The 22010-nt window shown below is 39.6% G+C and overlaps 1 protein-coding gene across 2 annotated transcripts in view; it reads left to right on the top strand.

Moving 5' to 3' along the window:
- Window positions 1–22010, top strand: part of PAX5 (paired box 5) — a 261003-nt gene that overhangs the window by 211201 nt on the left and 27792 nt on the right. For both annotated transcript variants that reach the window (XM_081318426.1, XM_081318427.1), the window contains exon 8: window positions 261–362. In XM_081318426.1, the coding sequence (XP_081174552.1) occupies window positions 261–362 (102 nt within the window). The remainder of the gene's footprint in view (window positions 1–260; window positions 363–22010) is intronic.

Raw genomic sequence — 22010 nt, 5'->3', positions numbered from 1 at the left:
AAAATTGCTTTGCTTCTAATTTGTTTGTAACCCTGTGTGCATTCGCTCCTAGTCTCTTACTTGTGGTGCTTATGAATAAAGGAAAACCTTTCTTATGCCTGCCAAGGCTAAGCTTTGGTGGAGGTGGGGCATCCCACTTTGGTATTTGCAGTTGATTTTTAACGAATGCATAGCCTGTGTTTCGAGTGTTAAGGGAAATGTAAAAATATGTCTAGATCTTGTGAATGCTCACATGGCGATTTGTTGGTTTGATTCTTCAGGTCGTGATTTGGCAAGCACAACCCTCCCTGGATACCCTCCACACGTCCCCCCTGCTGGACAGGGCAGCTACTCTGCTCCAACGCTGACAGGGATGGTGCCTGGTGAGTTTTCATTAAAAAAAAGAAAGAAAAGGGAGGGGCCGTGGGAAGTACGAATGAAAGCAATGACTTTCAGCCACAAAGCCAAGGATTTCCTTTATGTTCCTTTTACATGCCAGCTGCATCCAGATTTACAAACCTGAAGGGAAGGTAGAGATGTTAAACACACAAATTAAGTAACTGCCTTTCTCTGTCTCTATAATTGTATTATGACAGTGATGTATAACTCCTGGAAACTTAGACCTTGACTTCAGGCTGACGGGAGGGAGACTGATTTAAAAGAACTGGTAGAATGGGTACTAAGAAGTTATTCGGTCAAAATATGTCTAGAAGGAAGCTTTCTTCCTGTTGAATACATACGATAAGAGATAGGTAAGATTAATTCTGGAATTGCTTTGCTCGTTGCATTTTTAGCATGTGAATCATTTAAATTAACTTGGTTATAAACATTTCTCACAATTGTATCTGTGGGCTCTCATCTTGGAAATGATATGCTTAATCTATACAGGTAGTCCTCAATTTACAACTATTGTTTAATAACCACTCCAAGTTACAATGCCAGTAAAAAAAGTGAGTTATGACTGTCTTCACTCTTATGACAACACCCCCTTGGTCAATGTCTATGGAGACTCTCAGTCATCCAGGTCATGATTGTCCCAAAGGTGCTTCTTCAAGAGGCAACTGTACTTTCTTGTTTTTCTTTGAAGATGTTTTGCTTCTCATCCAAGAAGAGAGCTGAAGAAGCTTCTTGGATGAGAAGTGAAAGGTCTTCAAAGAAAAACAAGAAAACCCAGTTGCCTCCTGAAAAGCACCTTTGGGACATCCTCTTGGTCACATGATCAAAATTTGATGCTTAGCAACTGGCATATTCTTACAATGGTTACAACATCCTAGGTCATGTGATTGCCATTTGTGATCTTCTCAGACAGCTTCCAACAAGCAGGCAATGGAGAAAGCCATGCTTAATGGTCATGTGATTAACGGTTGTATGGTTGCACCTAACAAATACAGTGATTCGCTAAAAACCATGTCAAAAAAAGGTTTGAAAATTGGCTGCAACTCACTTAATAATCACTATGCTTAGCACTGGAAATCCTGGTCCCAATGTGGCCGTAGGTCAAGGACTACCTATATGCTTACCAATGTTATTCAAATGACCTAATTATTAGATCTCAGCCATTCATGTCCCCAGTGAATCATTTCCTTTCCCCAGAAGTTCCCCTTTGGTATTTATTACAACTTCTTTAAAAGATGTCAACTATTTTTGGGGACGTTTTTATAAACTCTCCGACCAGTTAAGGTTATTGAGAGTGCCCTCAGATAGAACAGAGCTTCCAAATTTCTCTGATGTTGGAGAAAATCAGGCAGGTTTTTACTACTGGCATAGAGATCCCCTGCAGTACAATTTGAAGTAGTATTTATATTTGTCAAATTTATATGGCTACCCTTCTCACAAACAAGTGACTCTTACTGGCATACAACAGAGCTAAAAAGCAATAAATATTAATAACAGACAATATTTGTCAATCAGGATTGAAATGCAGAGTTTTTGGTGTTCTCTGAGCTTGGCTGTTTTCTCACAGATGTTTCATTACCCAAACTAGGTAACATCTTCATCAGCACCATCAGCATGGATGATGTTACCTAGTTTGGGTAATGAAACGTTTGCAAGAAAACAGCCAAGCTCAGAGAGCACCAAGGACCCCTCAACAAGAAATATATATATATATATAAAACAATTATTGTTGTTAAAACTTTTAAACTCTAACAAAGCACAAAGCTAAAAAGAGAAGAATTTTGGGTGAAGAGGACACGTTAATGACAATACATAACATCTTACTATTTCACCAGTTCCCTGGGGTCGCCAAGTCAGATGGCACAACCAGGTTTAGAGGGACTTCTGAAAAGTGAAAAGGGATGAGGCTAGCCTTGCTTTGGGGAGAGAATATTCCACAAAGCAGATGCCACAGCAGAAAAGTCCTGCCAACTAGATTCCATCAGATGTAGCTCCCTAGCTGACAGGACACGCAGCATTTCCCCTCTGATGGATATAGTGGGATGGGCAGATGTAATCAAGGAGAGGCGGTCCCTCAGAAAACTCACCCCATGCTTAGAAAAGTGAATCTCTCTTTTTTGTTATTTCAGATTGAAAGGTTAATTTGATCTCAGCTTTTTCTAATTCTTCTTTTTGGAGCACTGCCTGTATTCAGTACTTGACTTTGAGGAGAGCTTCAGTTGTAGCTTTGCTCCTTCAAACTTGCACAGTCCTAGCATTTACCATTACTTAAAAAGATATTGTGTTTATCAGACCCTAATAATAAAAGCAGACTGAAAATTGAGCTGATCTTACTGACTGTGCAAATATATCTGAATTTCTTTTACTATTTAGCCAATTAAGCTTTATCTGTGTAAACAAAGATGATTCTGACTGGTCAGTCAAGTACTTTCTCACCAATTCTTTATTCAGAAAATACACAAATTGATTCAACAGTAATAGATCCACCTCTTGCAAAATCATTTTTTCCCCCGTAACACAGTTAATGGAATCAATAAATTCTTTTACATTCCCAGTTTATCATGTAACCTGAAAATTGAAAACTACCAGCCCACCACATATGTGTTTGGAACAAACAAAAAGAAGTGTCACTACAAAAGTGTAGTGGCTTTCTGAAATATTTCCTCACTCTCATAAAGAGGACAAGCTGCATCATCTTACAGTCATTATACAGTAGGTATAATATTATAGATACAACTAATTTACTGAATATGTTCAATTTTATATTAGAAGTAGCCAAGTAGACAAAACATTGCATATATGTATATACGTGTGTGTATGTATGTATGTACACACACAAACACACACACATATATATACACACATATACATGCATACACACAAACACAGAGACACAGACACAGACACACACACACATAAAGAAGCAGCCATGTAGATTAATTTGCATGTTTCCCTCAAATCTTTCTTTAATGATAATATTCTGATCTAAAAAGTGAAAATTGTTTGCAATTTTTCTCAGTCCCTTTTCTTCATTCAACCTAGGCTAACAAGCATCCAAAATAACTTACTGATCCTCTGTTTGTCACTTATCATTTGGAGGGCCCATTTCAGAAATCTCTTACGGATGCATTGCAGTCTTTTATCATTTGGCTGTGCAACAGACGACAGATCAGCTTTATTACACACTTCAGTGTGATATGACTGAATTATTCTGTGCTGACATTTATACAGGGAGAATTCGTTTTACCAATTCTCAGACATTCGCTTCTAGACATATTGATCTCTTGTAATAATTTTCAAAACATGCAAAAAAGTGGCTGTAATAAATCTTAATAATTAGCCATAAGGGAGGGCTATAATTAATGAACATAACAAGGAAAAACTATAAAATAAAGGAAGTGTAACGGAACAGTTCCTCTTCCTCTTCCTCCTCGTCTTCTGCCATTAGTATACTCTCTTGCAGTGAAAGACTAATAAAAGGAAAGATATAGAAATGAACACTGTCGCTTTTCAGTATGTATAATAGCTGTTAAATATTATGTAGGATTTGTTCCGTAAAGATCAGATCTGGAGGCAGGTATCTTGGAATAAGATATATTATAAGCAGAAAATCGGAACCAAGATCAATTTGGGTAATATTTGTCATAATCCTCCTTAGTGTTGAAAATGAGAATTGCATTGAATTTATTGGCATTCCTAAATCATCATAAAGCCAGGACAATTGAAGAATGTGTGATGTGTAATCACCAGTATGAAATGCATACTCATCACAACAATGATGGATTACTCCATAGGATAACTCATACTGAGTCCCCAGACCATGTTGCTTTTTAAAAATAAAATAAAATAAAATAATTTTCCTCTAATATAGAATTTTTCAACCTTAGAAACTTTAAGACAGGTGGATCCATTTTGGGATTCTGGGAGTTGAAGTCCACCTGTGTTAAAGATGCCATAGTTGAGAAACTCTGCTCTAATATATACCGTTGCCTTAGATAGAGATGCCTCCATTCAGGACCATCATGTTTAGGTCTGTTCTTTGAGTTATATATCTAGGAAAGATTATAAAATATGCAATATGACCCAGTATATCCATCAGTACATCAGGTTTTAAAAAAAATGATTAAGCAACCTAAAGGGCTTGATTTGTTTTCAGCATAAATTTCTCTTGTTTCTTTGTGTGTATACTAAAATTGTAGAAGTCACACTGAATTTTCTAAAGGAAAAGTAAGCTTCAAATATAATAAAGTTCCTAGATTCAGAAAATGAAGTATGATTGTTGAAAATAAGTTTATATGTGTGGACTGCAAACAACAGGACATATCTATTCTTATCTTATTTTATGTGAACATTCTAGAACCTAGAAACATCTAATGGGTCTACGTTCTGATTCTTTTCTTCTTATTAGCAACTTTCCATAGTATCTATTAATTGAGTTGCCTAGCTCATATCATGCTTCCTATACTGTGCTATATTTTCACAGGAACCATCGTTGTTTATTTAGAGAGTAACAACATGATTATTTACGTAGTTGCTTCCCAACAACTCTGATGACCATAGGAGGCATCTACAGGAAAATGAGTTTGTTTGTCTGCAATTGTGGAAGGTGGTGCAAAGGTTGAGTTACACTTATTCACATGAAATTAGCTACAGCCCATTCCAATTTCAGTGAACGTTCATAAAATAATTACATTATATGTTTTAGGAGTGATTTGGGGCAACATTGGATGTGTGTGTGTGTGTGTGTGAGAGAGAGAGACAGAGAGACAGAGAGAGACAGAGAGAGAGACAGACACACAGAGAGAGATGTTTGCACAGCAAAGAACTATTTCTATTTCTTTGGCATAATATACATGGCACCTTCATGCACAGTTTATTAAAGAAATTACAATATGAGGACCCAGATTGTTGAGTGCAATATGCAAAGCTGTAAACCGCTTGGAGAGGGCTGTAATGCACTGTGAAGTGAAATATAAGTCTAAGTGCTATTGCTATTACTATGTGTTTATCTCTGGTTGGAAACTGGCTTTTTCCTATGTTCATTCAGGAAAAAAAAATCTGGACCAATTGTTTATGTAGCCAAGAAATGATTATGTGGTAGTGCTTTTAAAAATCTTTTTGCTTCTGTTCTATCCTGCAGTGAAGTTATATATTGATCTGTATGGTGATAATCAGGGTTAATTTGTGGATGACCCTTCCTTGAAGCTAGAGGATAGATTTAGCTAATCTTCATATCCTTTTCACTCTTAGTATTCTATTCTCTATGATGTCTATTTTGACAGTGAAACTGTCAAGCCATTTCATGGGTGGATATGTAAAAGCATGAGTTCTATTACAGGTTAACAAGGTTTGAGGATACATTTTTTTATGGAATCACTGAATATGTCCCACAGAAATGTTCCACATTTTGTATGCTTTTTGTATTTTACTGTGAACACAGAAGGCAAGAATGGTCAAAGAGATTAATTCAATGAACCATAAAGAACAAAGCAATAGATTTGCTTCTGCGCATCAGTTATGCTAGTAGTTCAATCAAAATACACAGATGGAATAAGTTGTCCTTAAAATATAGGCTGTGTAGAAGAAGTGATAAAAAGAATAGAAATGCTACAGATAATAATGTTATCCACATTATTTGTTTACAGAGAGCCAGGTTGGTGTAGTCGTTAAAGCCCAGACACCATGAGTTGTAGTCCTGCATCAGGCACAAAGCCAGCTGGGGAACCTTGGGCCAGTCACTCTCTCTTAGTCCTAGGAAGCAGGCAATGGCAAACCACTTCTAAAAAACCTTGTCAAGAAATCTGCAAGACTTGTCCAGGCAATTGCCAAGAGTGACACTGACTCAAAGATACACATAGACACAAAGTTTATAAACTGATGTTAGAAAATCTATTTTCCACTAAGTTTTCTTGCGGTCACTGATCTTATGTTGCAGTGTCCTGAGAGTAAAAAATTAGACACTTGGAATCAATGTATGGGGAGCTCCAGATTTGTTTTTCAATCTGCCAATAGAACATGTCACCTGTAAGGGAGTTTTCATTACATGTATCTCTTCAGCCTCTAATTAAATAAATGTATGTCTCTTCAAATTCGGCAGTACAAAGAGTAATATGTAACTTTAAAATCCACAATTAATTGCCACATAAGTATATTGGGAAGTTTGGCCATGTTTTAGTAGCCAACGGTAGCCACCTGTTGTTCACTGGAGAGAAAATTGTTATCATCTCCCACTTCTTACGCTGTTTAAGAATTTGATTTCCATTACGGAACTATAGAAGAAAATTAGTATATACTGAGTTTAAGTCGAGCTTCCTTATGTTTGGTAAGATGGTGCCATCTTTCCTATTCAGGTAGGCAAAACTTAAGAATGAAAATTTGCAAGCATACCATATGCACAACTCAGATGATTTAGGACAGGGGTCCCCAAACCCCGGTCCATGGACTGGTACTGGGCTGCAGCACGCCAGCAACTGGTCCACACAAACAAGCAAAGCCCCATCCATGGGATGCAGGCAGCTCACAAAACCACACACCCTCTGGTCCATGGAAAAACCTCTCTCCACGGAACTGGTCCCTGGTGCCCAAAAGGTTGGGGACCTCTGATTTAGGATTTGAACTCAGGTGTCCCCAAACAGCAAAAACAGCAGCTCTTCAATATGTCTGTTTACATTTTTTTTGTTTTTTGTAGTTGATCTTCTCTGATCATTATTTTATAGTGGTTCTTGGGAAAGATTTTTATTTTTATTTTGCAAACCACCAAATGAATATACAAAAGTACATGCAGATTAAAATATGGATTGCACACATGCAAGAGGGAATGTTAGTAAGGTTTTTATGGGTATGTTTGTGGCAGGAAGATGAAGGGGTATTTTTCAATTTACCTAGCATAGTACATGTTCAGTTGTTAGATAGCATGCAATAAACATGGTTGAGCAGTGATCAGTACACAAAGCTGAAAAAGTCATTTGAAAACATTCTGACTTAGTTTCAACATGAACTGTGAGTGAAATGATGGTTGTCTGGAAATTTCATAGACCAAATGATTGTTTTATCTTGGGAAAGCCCATGCAAAAGAAAGGAACTTATCAAACCAATCAGGGAAAGGTTCCTTAGGGCAGGGGTGTCAAACTCAATTCCATTGAGGGCCGCATCAGCATTGCGGTTGCCCTCAGGGGGCCAGGTGGGTGTGGCCTGGGTGGGCGTGGCCTACTGGGTGGGCGTGGCTAGAGTGCGTATGGCCTACTGGGTGGGCATGGCCAGCTCTACATCGTTGGCATCAAGGGTGCCTATGGGGGAGTGGGACAGATCTGAGGGTCTCTGGCAGAAGGAGGGTCTCTGGGCCAGGGCCAAGGCAGTGGGGGCCGTTCCCTCACTGTTTCCAGGGTGGCTTCGCGGGCCACATGAAACCACTTAATACTTAAAGACCAGGTCTTATATTAATTTTTGTTCCAAAAGATGCATTAGGACTTATTTTCTGGTTAGGGCTTATATTTGGGGAAACACGGTGCTAAATGCATCTGTCTGGCTAATGATCTTAACTGGGGCTTATTTTGGGGGGTGGGGCTTATATTATTAGCGTACTGAAAAATCATGCTAGGCCTTATTTTCTGGTTGGGTCTTATTTTCAGGGAAACACGGTACCAGCCTGATTCAGCTCAATTCAACTTTATTATATTTAAGGCTAGGTGTAAAGATAAGAACTCTCCCACAAAAGATACTTATAGTCTGCACCTAAGATGTTCTACAATTATATGAATTTTTTTAAATTTTAGCATTATACGAAAATATAATGCATGGCTAAATTATCATGTTGTCTGATTTAACATAGAGGAGATTTAAGTGGATGTGCATTGTTTGGGTTTAATTTATTGATGTTTTATAAAGCAATGTTCTGCTTCATCCTGACAAGGTGAGCAAAACTGGATATTGCCCACTCAGAGAAAGACTGGGGCCCACTAAGGTCGCACTGTTTCTAGATGGGTGCAGTGAATTCATATTTTCACACAGCAGTCTCTACTATTACTTTTCAGTCTAGCTTCATTAGACCACATGGTTCAGTTTGTTTTCTATGTGTTTTTTTTTGCTCAAACAAATTACACAAAGCAAAAATAGCTGGCTTCCAACAACATTTTGGCAACTTTCTAAACATCAACCTTCTGTTTTGTCCAGGAGGCTTCAAAGCGGAATAAGCTGATGCAGTCACTCTTGTTCATATAAACATTTGCTCTGCAGTTCTTACCAGTTTTCCTATCTGGTAGCCTCTGATTCAATTCCAAGAATTCCCATGCTAGAAGGAATGTGGGGAGTATGGTCCCAATGTATCTGATGGGCAATGAGATTGTGGGAATCTTACATCAGATAATGTCAGATGATGTCCTCCAGGTTTCTGGAGATATAAAAGCAAAATATCAGATGGGTGCAAAGCCTTAGGGACAAGAAAAAGGTACAGGTGAAATTATATTTAGTCATATTTATTTGTGTCTACGGGTGTGTGTGCATGAGAATATTCGCATATCACTTCGTTTCCCTGGAGGCTGAGGTGCTGGCATCATCCCTCATGGTTTGCCTTTCACTTGACTGTCATTCTCATTGTCCTCTTGGGGCTTAACGGAGGGTGACAGGAAAGGATAGACTGTCCGGGATCGTAATGCTGAAAATATAGTCATTAATGGGACTCTGGAAACCCAGATGTCCTTTCTGAACATTGGTAATTTGTTTTTAATGAAAAACCATGCAGTGACCCTGAACAAATGAATTTCCTTTATATGAAGTCTATGTGTGCAATTACCCAACTAAAAGGATCTGAAAATGATGAAATTCAAACTCAGGGTTCAGTTTTAAAAATACAGTAGATACTGTCCAGTTTTGTGCGAGTTGCTGGGTCAAAAAAAAAACATTCAGAAGGCTACATTATTAAAATGTACAAAGTTGATGATTTAAGGAAGAACGACGTATGTCCTTAAGAACATTGCTCTGTTAGCTGTATTGTTCTCTTGTGGAACTCAGAGGTTTGTCTGTAAATCTTAAAAACAGTTCTTGCGTTAAAGCTTTAAACAGAAAGTCACTTTAACCAGAAAGCACTTTGAAATTACAAATGCCTCCTTTCGTCATTATTGGTGATGAAAATGTTTGCTAAAAGACGTTATTTGAAGGAACAACACCATGAACCCTGCAAAGAAACATTTGGAGATAGTCCCCAACTTACAATAGTTCATTTATTGACAACAGTTACAACACCACTTGAAAAGTGACTTATGACCGTTTTTCACACTTATGACCATTGGAGAATCCCTGTGGTTATATGATCAAAATTCAGACACTTGGCAGCTGACTCATATTATGATGGTTGCAGTGTACTGGGATCATGTGGTCCTTTTTTGTGACTTTTTGACCAGCAAAGTCAATGGGGAAGCCAGATTCACTTAACAACCGTGTCACAACTTAAGAATTGCATTTAACAATTGTAGGCAAGCAAGGTCATAAAATGGAGCAAAATTAGGATCTTCCCTAAGCCTCACTTAGCAACAGAAATTTGGGGATCAATTGTGGCCGTAAGCCGAGGACTACCTGTTCCTAAGCTAGGGCAGGAAAACAAGAGAGCAGTTCTACATATATAAATGTGAAAACAAAAACTGAAACTAGAAAGAAGAATCAAAATGGAGCAACAAATTATTACGAAGTGAACAGGCAAATGTTGGGCAAGCCAATCAGTACAAGGTGGGGCCAGCAGAACTCACCCACTTCAAGACAGTTTCCTGAAGTGGGGGTGGGGTAGATATAGCCCAGTGGTGGGATTCAAATATGTGAACAACCGGCTCTCTGTGTGTATGGCACTTCCGGAAGTCCATTCTGGGCCTGGGCAACAAAAAAATTAGCTACTGGTTCTGCCAAAGTGGTGCGAACCAGCTGAATCCCACCACTGATATAGCCCCTCCTCTCATTTGATCCTTTTGACAGTGAGGACAGCATCTTGCCTTGGGTATAATCCTGGCATTCTGGGCTGGCATCATTGCAAGGCTATGTTGCTCCACCTTCATTCTTCTAAGCATGCTATCCACCATGTCACTCTAAAGGCCAAGTGGAAAATCACCCAGTCTATTGAAGGGAGCCTGTGTATAGGTGGACCTCATTTCCATTTGAGTGCCATTTAAATGCTGGATTATACTGTCCCCCTCCCCTCATTTGATAATTAGAAATAGAAAAAAAATGCAACCAGTTTGCACGAACAGGACCAAACCAGATAGATGAAACCAGTGACTCAGCATTATCATGAGAAAAGATGTTGCTACGTTCTAAGGATCTTTTGGAGCTTGAATTGAAAGTCCTAGTCCTACTTGGTATTGAAATCAACTTTAAACCTACTCAGAGATCTCAGAATTAAAACCAGGACATGCTTCTCAGCTGCAGGATTGCAGAACAGTCACTTAACTTCTGATGAAACAGATTTGGACGCTATTTTAAATTTTTTCCTCCTGACTTACAGAGATTTTACACAGGTGTGATTGAATTTAGTATTACACAGACAGGAGTGGAATAAGATACATGCTTTTTTTTCAATCTACCTGTTCTCTCCTTCAGATCTGTTTCATAAACTGATAGTGTGACAAATGGTTTCTCAACACTTGAGGTGGGAAGCTAATTTTGTGTTCCACCAAGGCAACGTTTACAGGCTCTGAACAGTAACTGGGTAAGCTGTATCCCTCTCGTTCTTAGTTGCTCTAGAAAGATTTTCTATTAAGGCTAAAAGCGTAAGGTTCATGGTCAAGGTGTATCTGTTGTTTTAATTGACCTAATGCTATTAGTCTTTGGAGTGCATTCAGATAGAAGCTTCGGACATATCTTCTTGGATCATGCCTAGGTCTAGCCTTCAGCCCAAAATAGTTCAGTACAAGGCTCTAGAAAATGATAAGGATCCCATGGCCATCACTCACCATTTCCCCTCTCTCATTTAAAAATTGGGGGAATGCCAACAAACTCAAAGCAAAATCAGTGGGAGAATTATTAATATTTTTGTCACAAGAAGGTCTCAGATAAGGTTCTGTAGTCTTCGAATATGTTTTTCATATCCCTGCCTTCTAAAAACATTATGCTGCTAGCAGTTAAAATGTGTTACGGTTTGTTAGATGCTATAGGTAGGTGATGTTAATGTGTAAGTGAACTGCCTAAAAAGACACTTGCGCAGTAGTTATCTATTTATTTAATTTATTAATCACACTTACACAGCTACCCATCTCACAGAAAGTGATTCTGGACGGCATATAGCAGTCATAGTTATCTCGTGGGCTCCACCACTGGAGATTTTAAAAAGAAGACATTGGACAACCTTTTGTCTGAAATGGTATTGGGTCTCCTGCTTGAGCAGGAAGTTGGACTAGAAGACCTCCAAGGTCCCTTCCAACTCTGTTATTATCGAATGGGTTTCATTCACACAATGTCTCAGGGAAAAAAATCATTTATGTTGTATTTTTTTGAGAATCCTGGAGCAGACTACATTTTCTTGCCAAGGTGACGCTCTCACACCAGACCTGCATTTTGTCTGCATTCCCCCCCCCCCGCCCCATACTAATATTTTGTTCTGGCTTGGCAGAAGCAGGTTATAATCTATTCTTATTTCTGTTCTGTACCAGCCTGCTACCGGCCCTGCAGAAAAGGCAGGGACAACCCCTTTTACAAGAAGGCAAGAGGCTGGAATTACGCCTGCCAAATTTATTGCTACAAAAACAAATAGAACAAGACACAAACCAAGAAACAGGAGCTTTTCAAGCGGTTGCCTTCAGCAAACCAGCCCTCCCATGCATTCCCCCTTAAATACAGTTCAGGGCGTGGCTTCTCTCTGCCTCCTTCCGAGGAGCCCCATTGCCTTCCTCTGTTTACTCCTGATTGACTGCCTCCTGCGTCGGGCGTCCTTGAACAGGGCCAGCTGTGGGTCATCTTCATCCACGCTGTCAGGCTCACACAGCTGGGTCTGCATCGTGACCAGGTGAGAGGGGCCTGGCTGAGGGCTCTCATCAAGCTGTCCAACCCCCTCAGCAAGCTCTTCAACACCCCCGTCCTCCTCCTCCTCTGAGTCGTCCGACCCAACTGCCGAACCCACAGGCTGACCCTGAATCACAACAATTTCCTCTCCTACTTGTCTAGATGGGGATTGGGGAAAAGAATTCAGGGCAGCCAAGTCCCAACAAAATTCCAGTTGGACATGCGTACCCTCTTCTTCATTCATTCAACATTTTTTTTAATTGAACAATTTAAAAGAAAAAAAAAGAATATGAAAAGAAAACAATACTATATGGTTCTTTGAAAATTGCTAGGATGGAGGCAAAAAAATGGGATGTCCTGAGACCTAAATGAATAGGATGCCCTAATGAATCCAAGAACACTAACACTTGAAAGGAAATAATGTACAAAAACAGGCCTGCACACTAGTGAGTTATATATCTAATATAGATTGTAAGCTCTGCATTTTGCCACACTTGGTTAGTATAGCAGTGAATTGGGATTTCATGCCGAAAGCCTGGTATTTGCTACAAGTTTTTGAACTTTTGATGTGATCGCATGATCCTAAATTCTGAGTACATCATGCATTCTGAAATTAATGGTGGCCGTTCTAATGTATCAGAAACCTAGATCAAAATATGATGTTTCATTAGTGAGAATTTCAGACAGTACACACTACCTCGGTATGATGTTTGACTTTTGTTTTCTTTTGGAGGTATAAGTAGCAGTTAGATGCAAGAGGCACAGGTAGGTATGCTACCTGTCTTTGGACTGATGGCTGCAATACTTAGCATCATTTGTAGTACTTCTGGGAATGTTGCTTTGAATAATGGCATCTGCAGCAGTGCCAAATTTGAGAAGTCCCTGGGCAAAATTTGCCCTCCAACAGACCTCGGTTGCTCGGCCAAAGCTATTTTGCTGTCTCCCATCCTAGATCTTAATTCACGGATGAAGGTATATATATGTGTTGCAGGATCCAATCTAGTCTTCTGAGCTTTCAGATTTGTGCTGGAGCCCATCCTCAGAGAACATCTCTCTAGCAGAATGTGTCGAGAATGTCTTGCACATTCTGCTAGAGAGATGTTCCCCGAGGATGAGCTCCAGCTTGGAAAACTAAAGAGCTTGGAAGATTAAATCTCTGGTCCTGGTGAACGATCCAGATTGGATCCTAGATCTTAATTGCCTTCTCCCTGATACTCTTCTATCCGTCTCCCAAATTTATCAAGTGGTGTCCGGAGCAAAGCTCCTGTTTTGTTCATGTTTTATTGTAAACACTCATCCCTTGCCATACTCCATGATGGAAAATATGCTTATGCCAAAAGTTGCAGTTGTTCATACAAGCTTCTCTCATTTAGAAAGATTCTAGCAGTTTAGTAACGTGCTGTTAGGTGCTCAGTTCTTGAATCCTTGAAATAATGAGCCTGGGAGTGGCTGGAAAAGTCACTGGTGAGGGTTTTGTGAATACTGTGTTTTCCCCCAAATAAGCCCTATCCTGAATATAAGCCCCAGCTTGATTTTTACGTGCCTAATATAAGCCCTACCCCCAAAATAAGCCCTAGTGGGTGTAGCTAGGTTGGGGGTAGAGGGTAGGGGTGTGGAGCTGCCCCACACATCCCACACCCGCTTACCATAGGACCGCTGCAGCCAGGCCTTCCACACCCTGACACCTATTGCACTGCTGCTTGAGTTCTTCTGTGGCTGCTTGCGGCTGCATACTGTGTGGCACATTGTGCCGGTGCCGCCTCTCACAGCAGGAGGCCGCATGGCTCATCGCACTGTTCGCATTGGTGCTGCCACTCCCACGCACTATGGCACAATATGCCACGCAGCCTCCTGCTATGAGCAGTGGCACCAGCACAAGCATGATGAATCATGCAGTCTCCTGCTCTGAGTTGCAGCATCGTTGGTGCGAGGAGCCAGATGGCCTCCTGCTGTGAGCGGCAGCACTGGCGTGATGTGCCACATGGCATGTGGCCACAAGCATCTGCAAAAGAACTTGAGTAGCGGTGCAACAGGTGTCAGGGTGTGGGAGGCCTGGCTGTGGCGGTCCTAAGGTAAGTGGGTAAGACATCCCCTGAAACATGGAGGGAAAAAAATAAATAAGACCGGGTCTTATTTTCAGGGAAACATGGGTAGTATTTTCCTTCTGATTCACATTACAGCCCGGCCAACATGAGAGCAGACTAGCTGTGAGAGTCAAAGATGCTTACCAACATATGCTAATATTTTGTCGATCCCCTTGGCATCTCATTCCAGGGTCAGATGTGCAGACATTGATGAAACTTCTTTCAGGTTTAACTTAACATGTTTACGTATATTTATATGCATATCTACATCTGTATCTATATGTATCCGAGGGAGAAGGGCGATTCAGAAATGTGAAAAATAAATAAATAATCCTTCCCCCTCCCCCTGTCTCCCTCCCTCCCTCCTCTTTTGGTCACAAATGTATATTGGAATATTTTTTCCCCAAACAGTATGGGAAATTTTTTTATAAACAAGGGCCAGAATAAAAGTAATAACAGAAGAACAGAGTTGGAAGGGACCTTTGGAGGTCTTCTAGTCCAACCCCCTGCTCAAACGGGAGACCCTATATACCATTCCGGACAAATGACTGTCCAGTCTCTTCTTAAAAGTCTCCAGTGATGGAGCACCCATAACTTCTGAAGCCATTCCACTGGTTAATTGTCCTCGCTATTAGGAGGTTTCTCCTTAATCCCAGGTTGCTTCTCTCCTTGATTACTTTCCAACCATTGTTTCTTTTCTTGTTTCCTGGTGACATACTTGATTTTAACATGTTTGTTAAAAATGGAAAATTGCATTAGCTGGAATGATGAAACTAATTCCCAGACTTTGACTGGGCTTGAAAAGTGATCTCTATTTTCTCTCTTGCTGCTTCTGATGAAAAGCTCTTTTTTAAAGGTTACTTTTGGTGGGAGGTGAGAGGAATAGTCCCCCACTCTGAAGCAATAGTGAAGGTCACACTGGCTTTTAAATAAGGCACACAGCCATAAGCATCTACCTGAATCTAAAAAAACCATAGACTTATGACATATGCAGAGTAGCCCAACCTTTTGAAATAAGGTGGATGACTGTTAGGGACAAGTGATTTTCAATTGCCCTATTTGGCCTATAGAATTATACACACACACTCCCCAGCTCCAATTTCTGACACTCGCTTTGATGACATTCACATGTTAATTGAAGCCATTGTTATTTTCCAAGGCATTAAATGGGATTCATACTACTGTCCTATACCCATTTACTTTGAAATATATCACCTTGTGTTAAATGAAACTTACGTCCTAATATAATATTGCACTATTTTTATTTAAATTATTTAAATTAAATTTGCTGTTCATATTTTCCATTTTAATTTTCTGTTGATGTTCGTGTTGATGATGATGCTTCCAATGAAAGTTGTGAACCAGGTCAGGAATAAAAGTATAAGTATTTTAAATGAAAAATGGAAGAGTTATAGGTGATATTATTAACTCATAGCTATAAACTCCTTAATTAACTCTTATGGTAACTTCCTTTGCTCATTATTATGTGGATGTCAGCATTTCTCTCTTGGTAGTTTACATAACTTAACTACATGGTTGTGGTTATTAAAAATCATTGTGAGAAAATTTTCCTTGATACTGTGATTTTTAAGACCTGGATATATCATTAATGCACCTGTGCCTGTAGTGTAATTCTCCTGCATTTTGATGGGTTTAAAATGTTTTGATAGAAATAAGCAGGGCAACTCTACAAGATTACTTTTAATGAGATGGATTCTTAGCTAGTATAGTCTGGTGTAATTCTGTTTTCATTTCTGCAGACCTGTGTTGATTTACACCACTCAGTGGCTTGGCAACATGTGCAGAAGCATCTTCTTTTCTTCCCTCAATATTCTCATTTTCTCCTCCTCCTCCTCCTCCCTTTTTTAAAGTGAAACATTATGCATATCTAAACATAAGTAAGCAAGGCAAAGTGTGTATAAACAAAAGGCTCCATATTTAGAAATGGGGAGGAGGAGAGAAAAACATATTGTACTGCTCCACTCTTTTGGAAATTTCTATGCATTTGTAATAACAAAATTACCATAATTTGCTCGTTAACGCGGCTAGATCAGTCAAGCATTGTTCCAAACATGCAGAGACTGCTCCTCTCTCTAGGACTGCCAGTGAGTTAAGCATGGTGAAAATTAGCATGCAAATAGCCCTAATTCAGTACTGGAGCTGTCAGTTTCATATTCGGTGGCTTGTTTCCATTTGAAATCCCTGACAGGAGCAGTTGATGCAATCCCACCTCCTACTACTTCCAGCTAGAGGAGGCACCAAGGGGGCACTTTCTGAGTGACAGTTTGGCCAGCTTCAGTCAAATAAATCAGTCGTGTCAACTAGCAGCAGTGAGGAAGCTACATTGGTGGGGAAGGGAGAGGAAAGGCCAGCAGGCCCATTCCCCCCCCCCCAGCAGACCCAATACCCCAAACTTTCCATGGTCCATCAGAAACCTAAGCTAGGAGCAGTTTGGGTGAGACATTACCTGGGGGGAGGGAGACGAGAGAGGGAATCAAGAATTTTTACATTCAAATAGAGTAAATCCACGGCATTCATTACAAAAGGACTTCACAGTGCTCAAGGCTAAATTATGAACACTTTTTTTTTGGAACCATATTGAAGATCCCTGGCTCCTTTTGTTGCATTCAGCTGTTACGCTGTTTTTCAAACTTTTTCCCTTATATATCAGCACACACGTGAGTTTCTAAATGAAAGATATATTGGTACACTGGCTTGCCCCCATCCATGCAGGCTAAGCTACTTTAAGGAGGTGATATCCCAAGAACCCACTATGATGAATTTTTTGTGAAGTGTAAAGCTGCCCCTTACACAATATCTGATCACCATTTATACTAATCTTCCCTTCCAAGTCCCCCACCCCCCCAACCTGGTTTCAAAAACTTCAGTTACAACCCATGCACTTAAATACTTATTCAATTACCTAAGGAAATTCTGGGTAAATAGCATCCCAGAGCAGCAGCCCCCAACCTTTTGGGCACCAGGGACTGGTTCCGTGGAGAGAGGTTTTTCCATGGACTGGAGGGGTTGTGGTTTTGTGTGCTGCCTGCATCCTGCAGATGGGGCTTCGCTTGTTTCCGTGGTCCATTTTCTGGCATGCTGCATACCAGTGCCATCCATGGACTGGGGGTTAGGGACCCCTGTCCTAGAGCACTTAAGGATCTCTCTCTCTCTCTCTCTCTCTCTCTCTCTCTCTCTCTCTCTCTCTCTCTCTCTCTCTCTCTCTCTCTCTCTCTCTCTCTCTCTCTCTCTCTCTCTCTCTCTCTCAAATTCATATATCTCCCTTTTTACCTTAAGGTAACTTTGGGCAGTTTATAGTCATGAAATTTATTGATGGTCTTACTACATAATATGTTTGAGAAATACTGGAGAACAGATAAAATGCTAGAGTTCTTGGAGGAATGTGAGTGTTGTCCTTGTCTTCAAAAAAATAGAAAAAAGAGGATCTGGAAACTACAGAACAATTAGGAGAAAGTTTTTCCCCCCAGATATGCAGCTTTTGTCTCCTAGTGCACTTGAATTATTTGTACGGCCATCTCTCTCAAATTTTCCCTACCTGACCCATTAGATCTAGTTGGGTTGGCATGTTCCAAGTTAACTCACTCAAGAGATGTCTTCTTGTGGAACCTGGAAGCATGTCTTTTCTGTTCCCACTCCTGGCCTCTGGAAAAACATTCCCCTGAAGGTGTGTACGGTCCTTATTCTGCTGTCCTTTAGCAAAGTCATAAAGAGCTCGATCTTCTGGCAGCTGTTGGAGTTTTGTGAACTCACTAGTATGTGAGTTTTGTTTTTGTTTTGTTTGGATTTGTTCTTTTAATGCTGTACTGTGTTTTTACTTGTCCCGTATACTGCCTTGAGTTATGTGTCAATTAGATAGCTTTAAAAAGCAATTTCAGTTTCAAGGATACCTATGCTTGATCCAAGTATTTAAACTATTTTTGGATGTATTCTGTTATGAGGACACAGCGACCATGGATTCTTTCTTTGTTTGCAAATCTGGAGCTTGCAAAAAACCCTCCCACCATCCAGTTAATCAACCTTTACTTTCTCTCCAGTAGCTGGGCACTGAAATTTGTAACCCTACCGGTGTTCACTTACCAGGCAGTAACAGTAACTTGCAGTGTGGTTGCAAACCTTTATGGCCTCCTAAATTCCTAAGGCTGATTATGTATCAGCAATTCTGAAATTGGGCTTCCTTGTATAATCGTGCCAGCACTGTTTGTGAACCATCTCAAGCTGTGAGGCAAGTTGAGCTTCCAGTTCTTGGTGCAAGGTAGAGGGACAGTCCAGAAAGCAAAGATTCATCCTCTGTCCTCGTACTTTCTTGATTTGGCAGCTGTGTAATATAAGCCCTGCATTAGAAGAAAAGAAAGTCAAATAAATTCTGAATGCCAGAGTAAGATTGGAGTGGATGTAGTAGTGATGGTGATGGAAAGAACCAGCAAGGCTTCCAACCCCACAGACACATACAAAAATGGAAAAAGAGCTATATAAGGACTCCTTTCTTTCTTTTTTCCTGCTATGTATTTTAGCAATAGCAATAGCACTTATATACCATTATATACCATTTCATAGTACTTTACAGTCCTCTCAAAGCAGTTTACCAGAGTCAGCACATTGCTCCCAACAATCTGGGTCCTTGTTTTACCGACCTCAGAAGGATGAAAGGCTGAGTCAACCTTGAGTCGGTCAGCATCGAACTCCTGGCAGTTTGCCTGTGATACTGCACTTTAACCACTGCACCCCTGGGGCTCATAAATATCTTTCAAACAATTAAAACTGAAAATGACAAGCAGAGCAGAGACAGCCTGCAATACTGCATTCTAACCACTGTGCCACTATGGCTCTTAATTTTCATACCTTCCATCACTGACAGGAACCAAGCTGGTTTGTACTGGTACTATATGCTGTTATACTGAACGTCTTCCATCAGCGTTTGTTCTATTTTTGTTCACATTTCTTAGCATAGCCAATTTGTTGCCCTCTAATAGCTCCGGAAGGCAATTAGCTATTTTATTTACAGGAGTGAGGGGAAATAATAATAATAATAATAATAATAATAATAATAATAATAATAATAATAATAATAATAATAATAATAATAATAATAATAATAATAATTAATTTTATTTGTATACCGCCCTTCTCCCGAAGGACTCAGGGCGGTGAACAGGGCAATACATGTTAAAAAGACAGAATACAAAAATTAAGAAAGATTAAACAAAGTGCCCAGAACTCTTAAATAGGTTAAAACACATTTAAAAGTAATAAAAACCCAACCCCATCCCATCAGGCCAGGCCAGCCTGTTCAAAGAGATACGTCTTTAGATCGCGCCGGAAGGAGCGAAGGTCGGGCGCCATCCGGAGCTCAACCGGAAGACGGTTCCATAAATCCGGCGCGCCCACAGAGAACGCCCTCCCCCTGGGGGCCACCAGACGGCATTCTTTGACTGGTGGCACCCTGAGGAGACCCTCTCTGTGGGAGCGTATTGGGCGGAGGGAAGTTGATGCCGGCCACAGGTGCTCCCGGACCCATGCCATGTAGGGCTTTGTAGGAAATGGTGTTAGCTATTGGCCAGTTTCACCCTCAGCTAATATGCTTATTCCATTTGGGGGGGGGATGATGATGGTGATGGCTTCCTCCTGACACTTGCCTAGACTAATCCCTGCAGTTTTCTTGGCAAAGGTTTTTGGAAGTGGTTCATCATTTAGCCTCCTCCCTAAAGTTAAGAGAAACTGACTGATTCATAGTGACTTAGCTGGCTTCAAGTCTCATAGTCTCCTGGTTTCTAGTCTAGTGCCTTTAACCATTACCCAAAACTGACTGTCTAGAAAGATAGACTGCAGCTAATTAAATATGTAAATTGAAATAATTAGCACAATGATGAAATAATGCCTACCATAAAGTTTACTGTGAATGCATGCTAAACTGTGATGATTTACTTTCTCCACATGTTCTATTCATCAAACCTTTGTGCATTTAAAAAACAAACAAAAAACATTTGTTTCTTCTAAAGAAAACTTCTGGAAACTTAGCATTCGACAGATTGATTGACTGATTTTATCAAACGTGCATGCCTCATCTTTAAAGTATGATATGATTAATGAATTTATTCTAAAATTAAGCATAAATCTGGTATCTGTTGGAAGAACAGCTGGTTTATATCTGAGTAGATATGTATATGAGTGAATGGTTGGTCAATGGATTGTACCTGAGGAATTCTGCAAGTTGAAAATATGGGAACAATGCAGCATCAGCCTAGTTTGCAACATAAAAAAATGTTTGCAATGAGAATTAATTGCAATATGGCAAGATATAAAAGCTGTCTGAATATTGTCAAGTACTTTACAAATGTGAAATATCATTATAGCAATTCTTTATATTTGAGTAATGATGAATAATGATATTGATGACTGAATAATGATATAGTAACTATATATGTTCATAGTGGCTATCAGGAAAGATATAGGCTGCATAAAGAATTAATAGATTTTTGTTACAATTTTTTTTTAAAATGTACTTACTATTTTTATGGTGTTTTTTTTTACAAAAGTGTACTTGTACTGAAGATTTCTCAGCCTCTCTTGATTTTGAAATCTAACCTATATTGTACCCTTTAATTAAGCATAGCTGCATCAGATTTTATAATAATCTATTGCTTTTGCATTCATTTTCCAACAGCAGAAAGGTTTCAGTCTAAGAAAAATAATGAAGATCAGTGGGGGAGTTTTCACCAAACACTGAATATTCATTATTATCATCATCATTATTATCATTATATCATTATTCATTTACCTGGAGTACCAGTCTTGTATAGTGATTAAGGCACAAGTCTAGAAATTGAGAGACCATGAGTCTTAGTCTTGCCTTAGGCACCAAGCCAGCTAGACCAGTCCCTCTGTTCAGCCATATGAAGTAGGTAATGGCAAACACTTCCAAAAATCTTGCCAAAAAAACTATAGGCAGTGGTCCAGACAACTTCAAGGAGTCAACACTAATTGATACAAACACTATAACATTTTATCTTGTGCAGGGTCTAATCTTTACCCAAACAGTAAGACCTGCTCTTAGTTATCCTCTTAATTATACCTCAAAATTATATTAATGATGGTAGTGAGTTTATTAAGAATTGGCAAAAACTACCATTATTTATCTGCTTGTTTAATGTTACACTAAATAAGCCCTGAACGCTCTTGCTACAAGTTAAGATAGATCTCCATCTTGCCTTGCGTTTGATTCAAAATTAGGCTCTGCCTCCAATATATGGTTGGGAATTCAGTGTTTCAGATGAACAAGAAAAGTGCTCCTAAAAAACAATTTCTGAGTATGTTGCATGGCGAATAAATGGGATTGGTGGACTCAGTGAGTAATAGTTCCACTGTACAGTAAAATCCAAGTGATTCTTATGATCAGACTCTTATTTTTTATTTAATCACAGCTGTTGGGTTCAGGGTGGGACTGAATGAAACATAAGGTGAGAAAGTTTAAGCATTTGCTGACTGCCTGTCCCCTATTGCTAAAAATTTATAAGATGTTTTGTGACTCTCTACTGACTGACTAAAGGACTATCTTTT

Source organism: Vipera berus (assembly GCF_964194415.1).
Source record: "Vipera berus genome assembly, chromosome: 2".
Lineage (NCBI taxonomy): Eukaryota > Metazoa > Chordata > Lepidosauria > Squamata > Viperidae > Vipera > Vipera berus.
The sequence above is the reverse complement of the archived record's forward strand: the minus strand, read 5'-3'. Positions and strand labels throughout refer to the sequence as shown.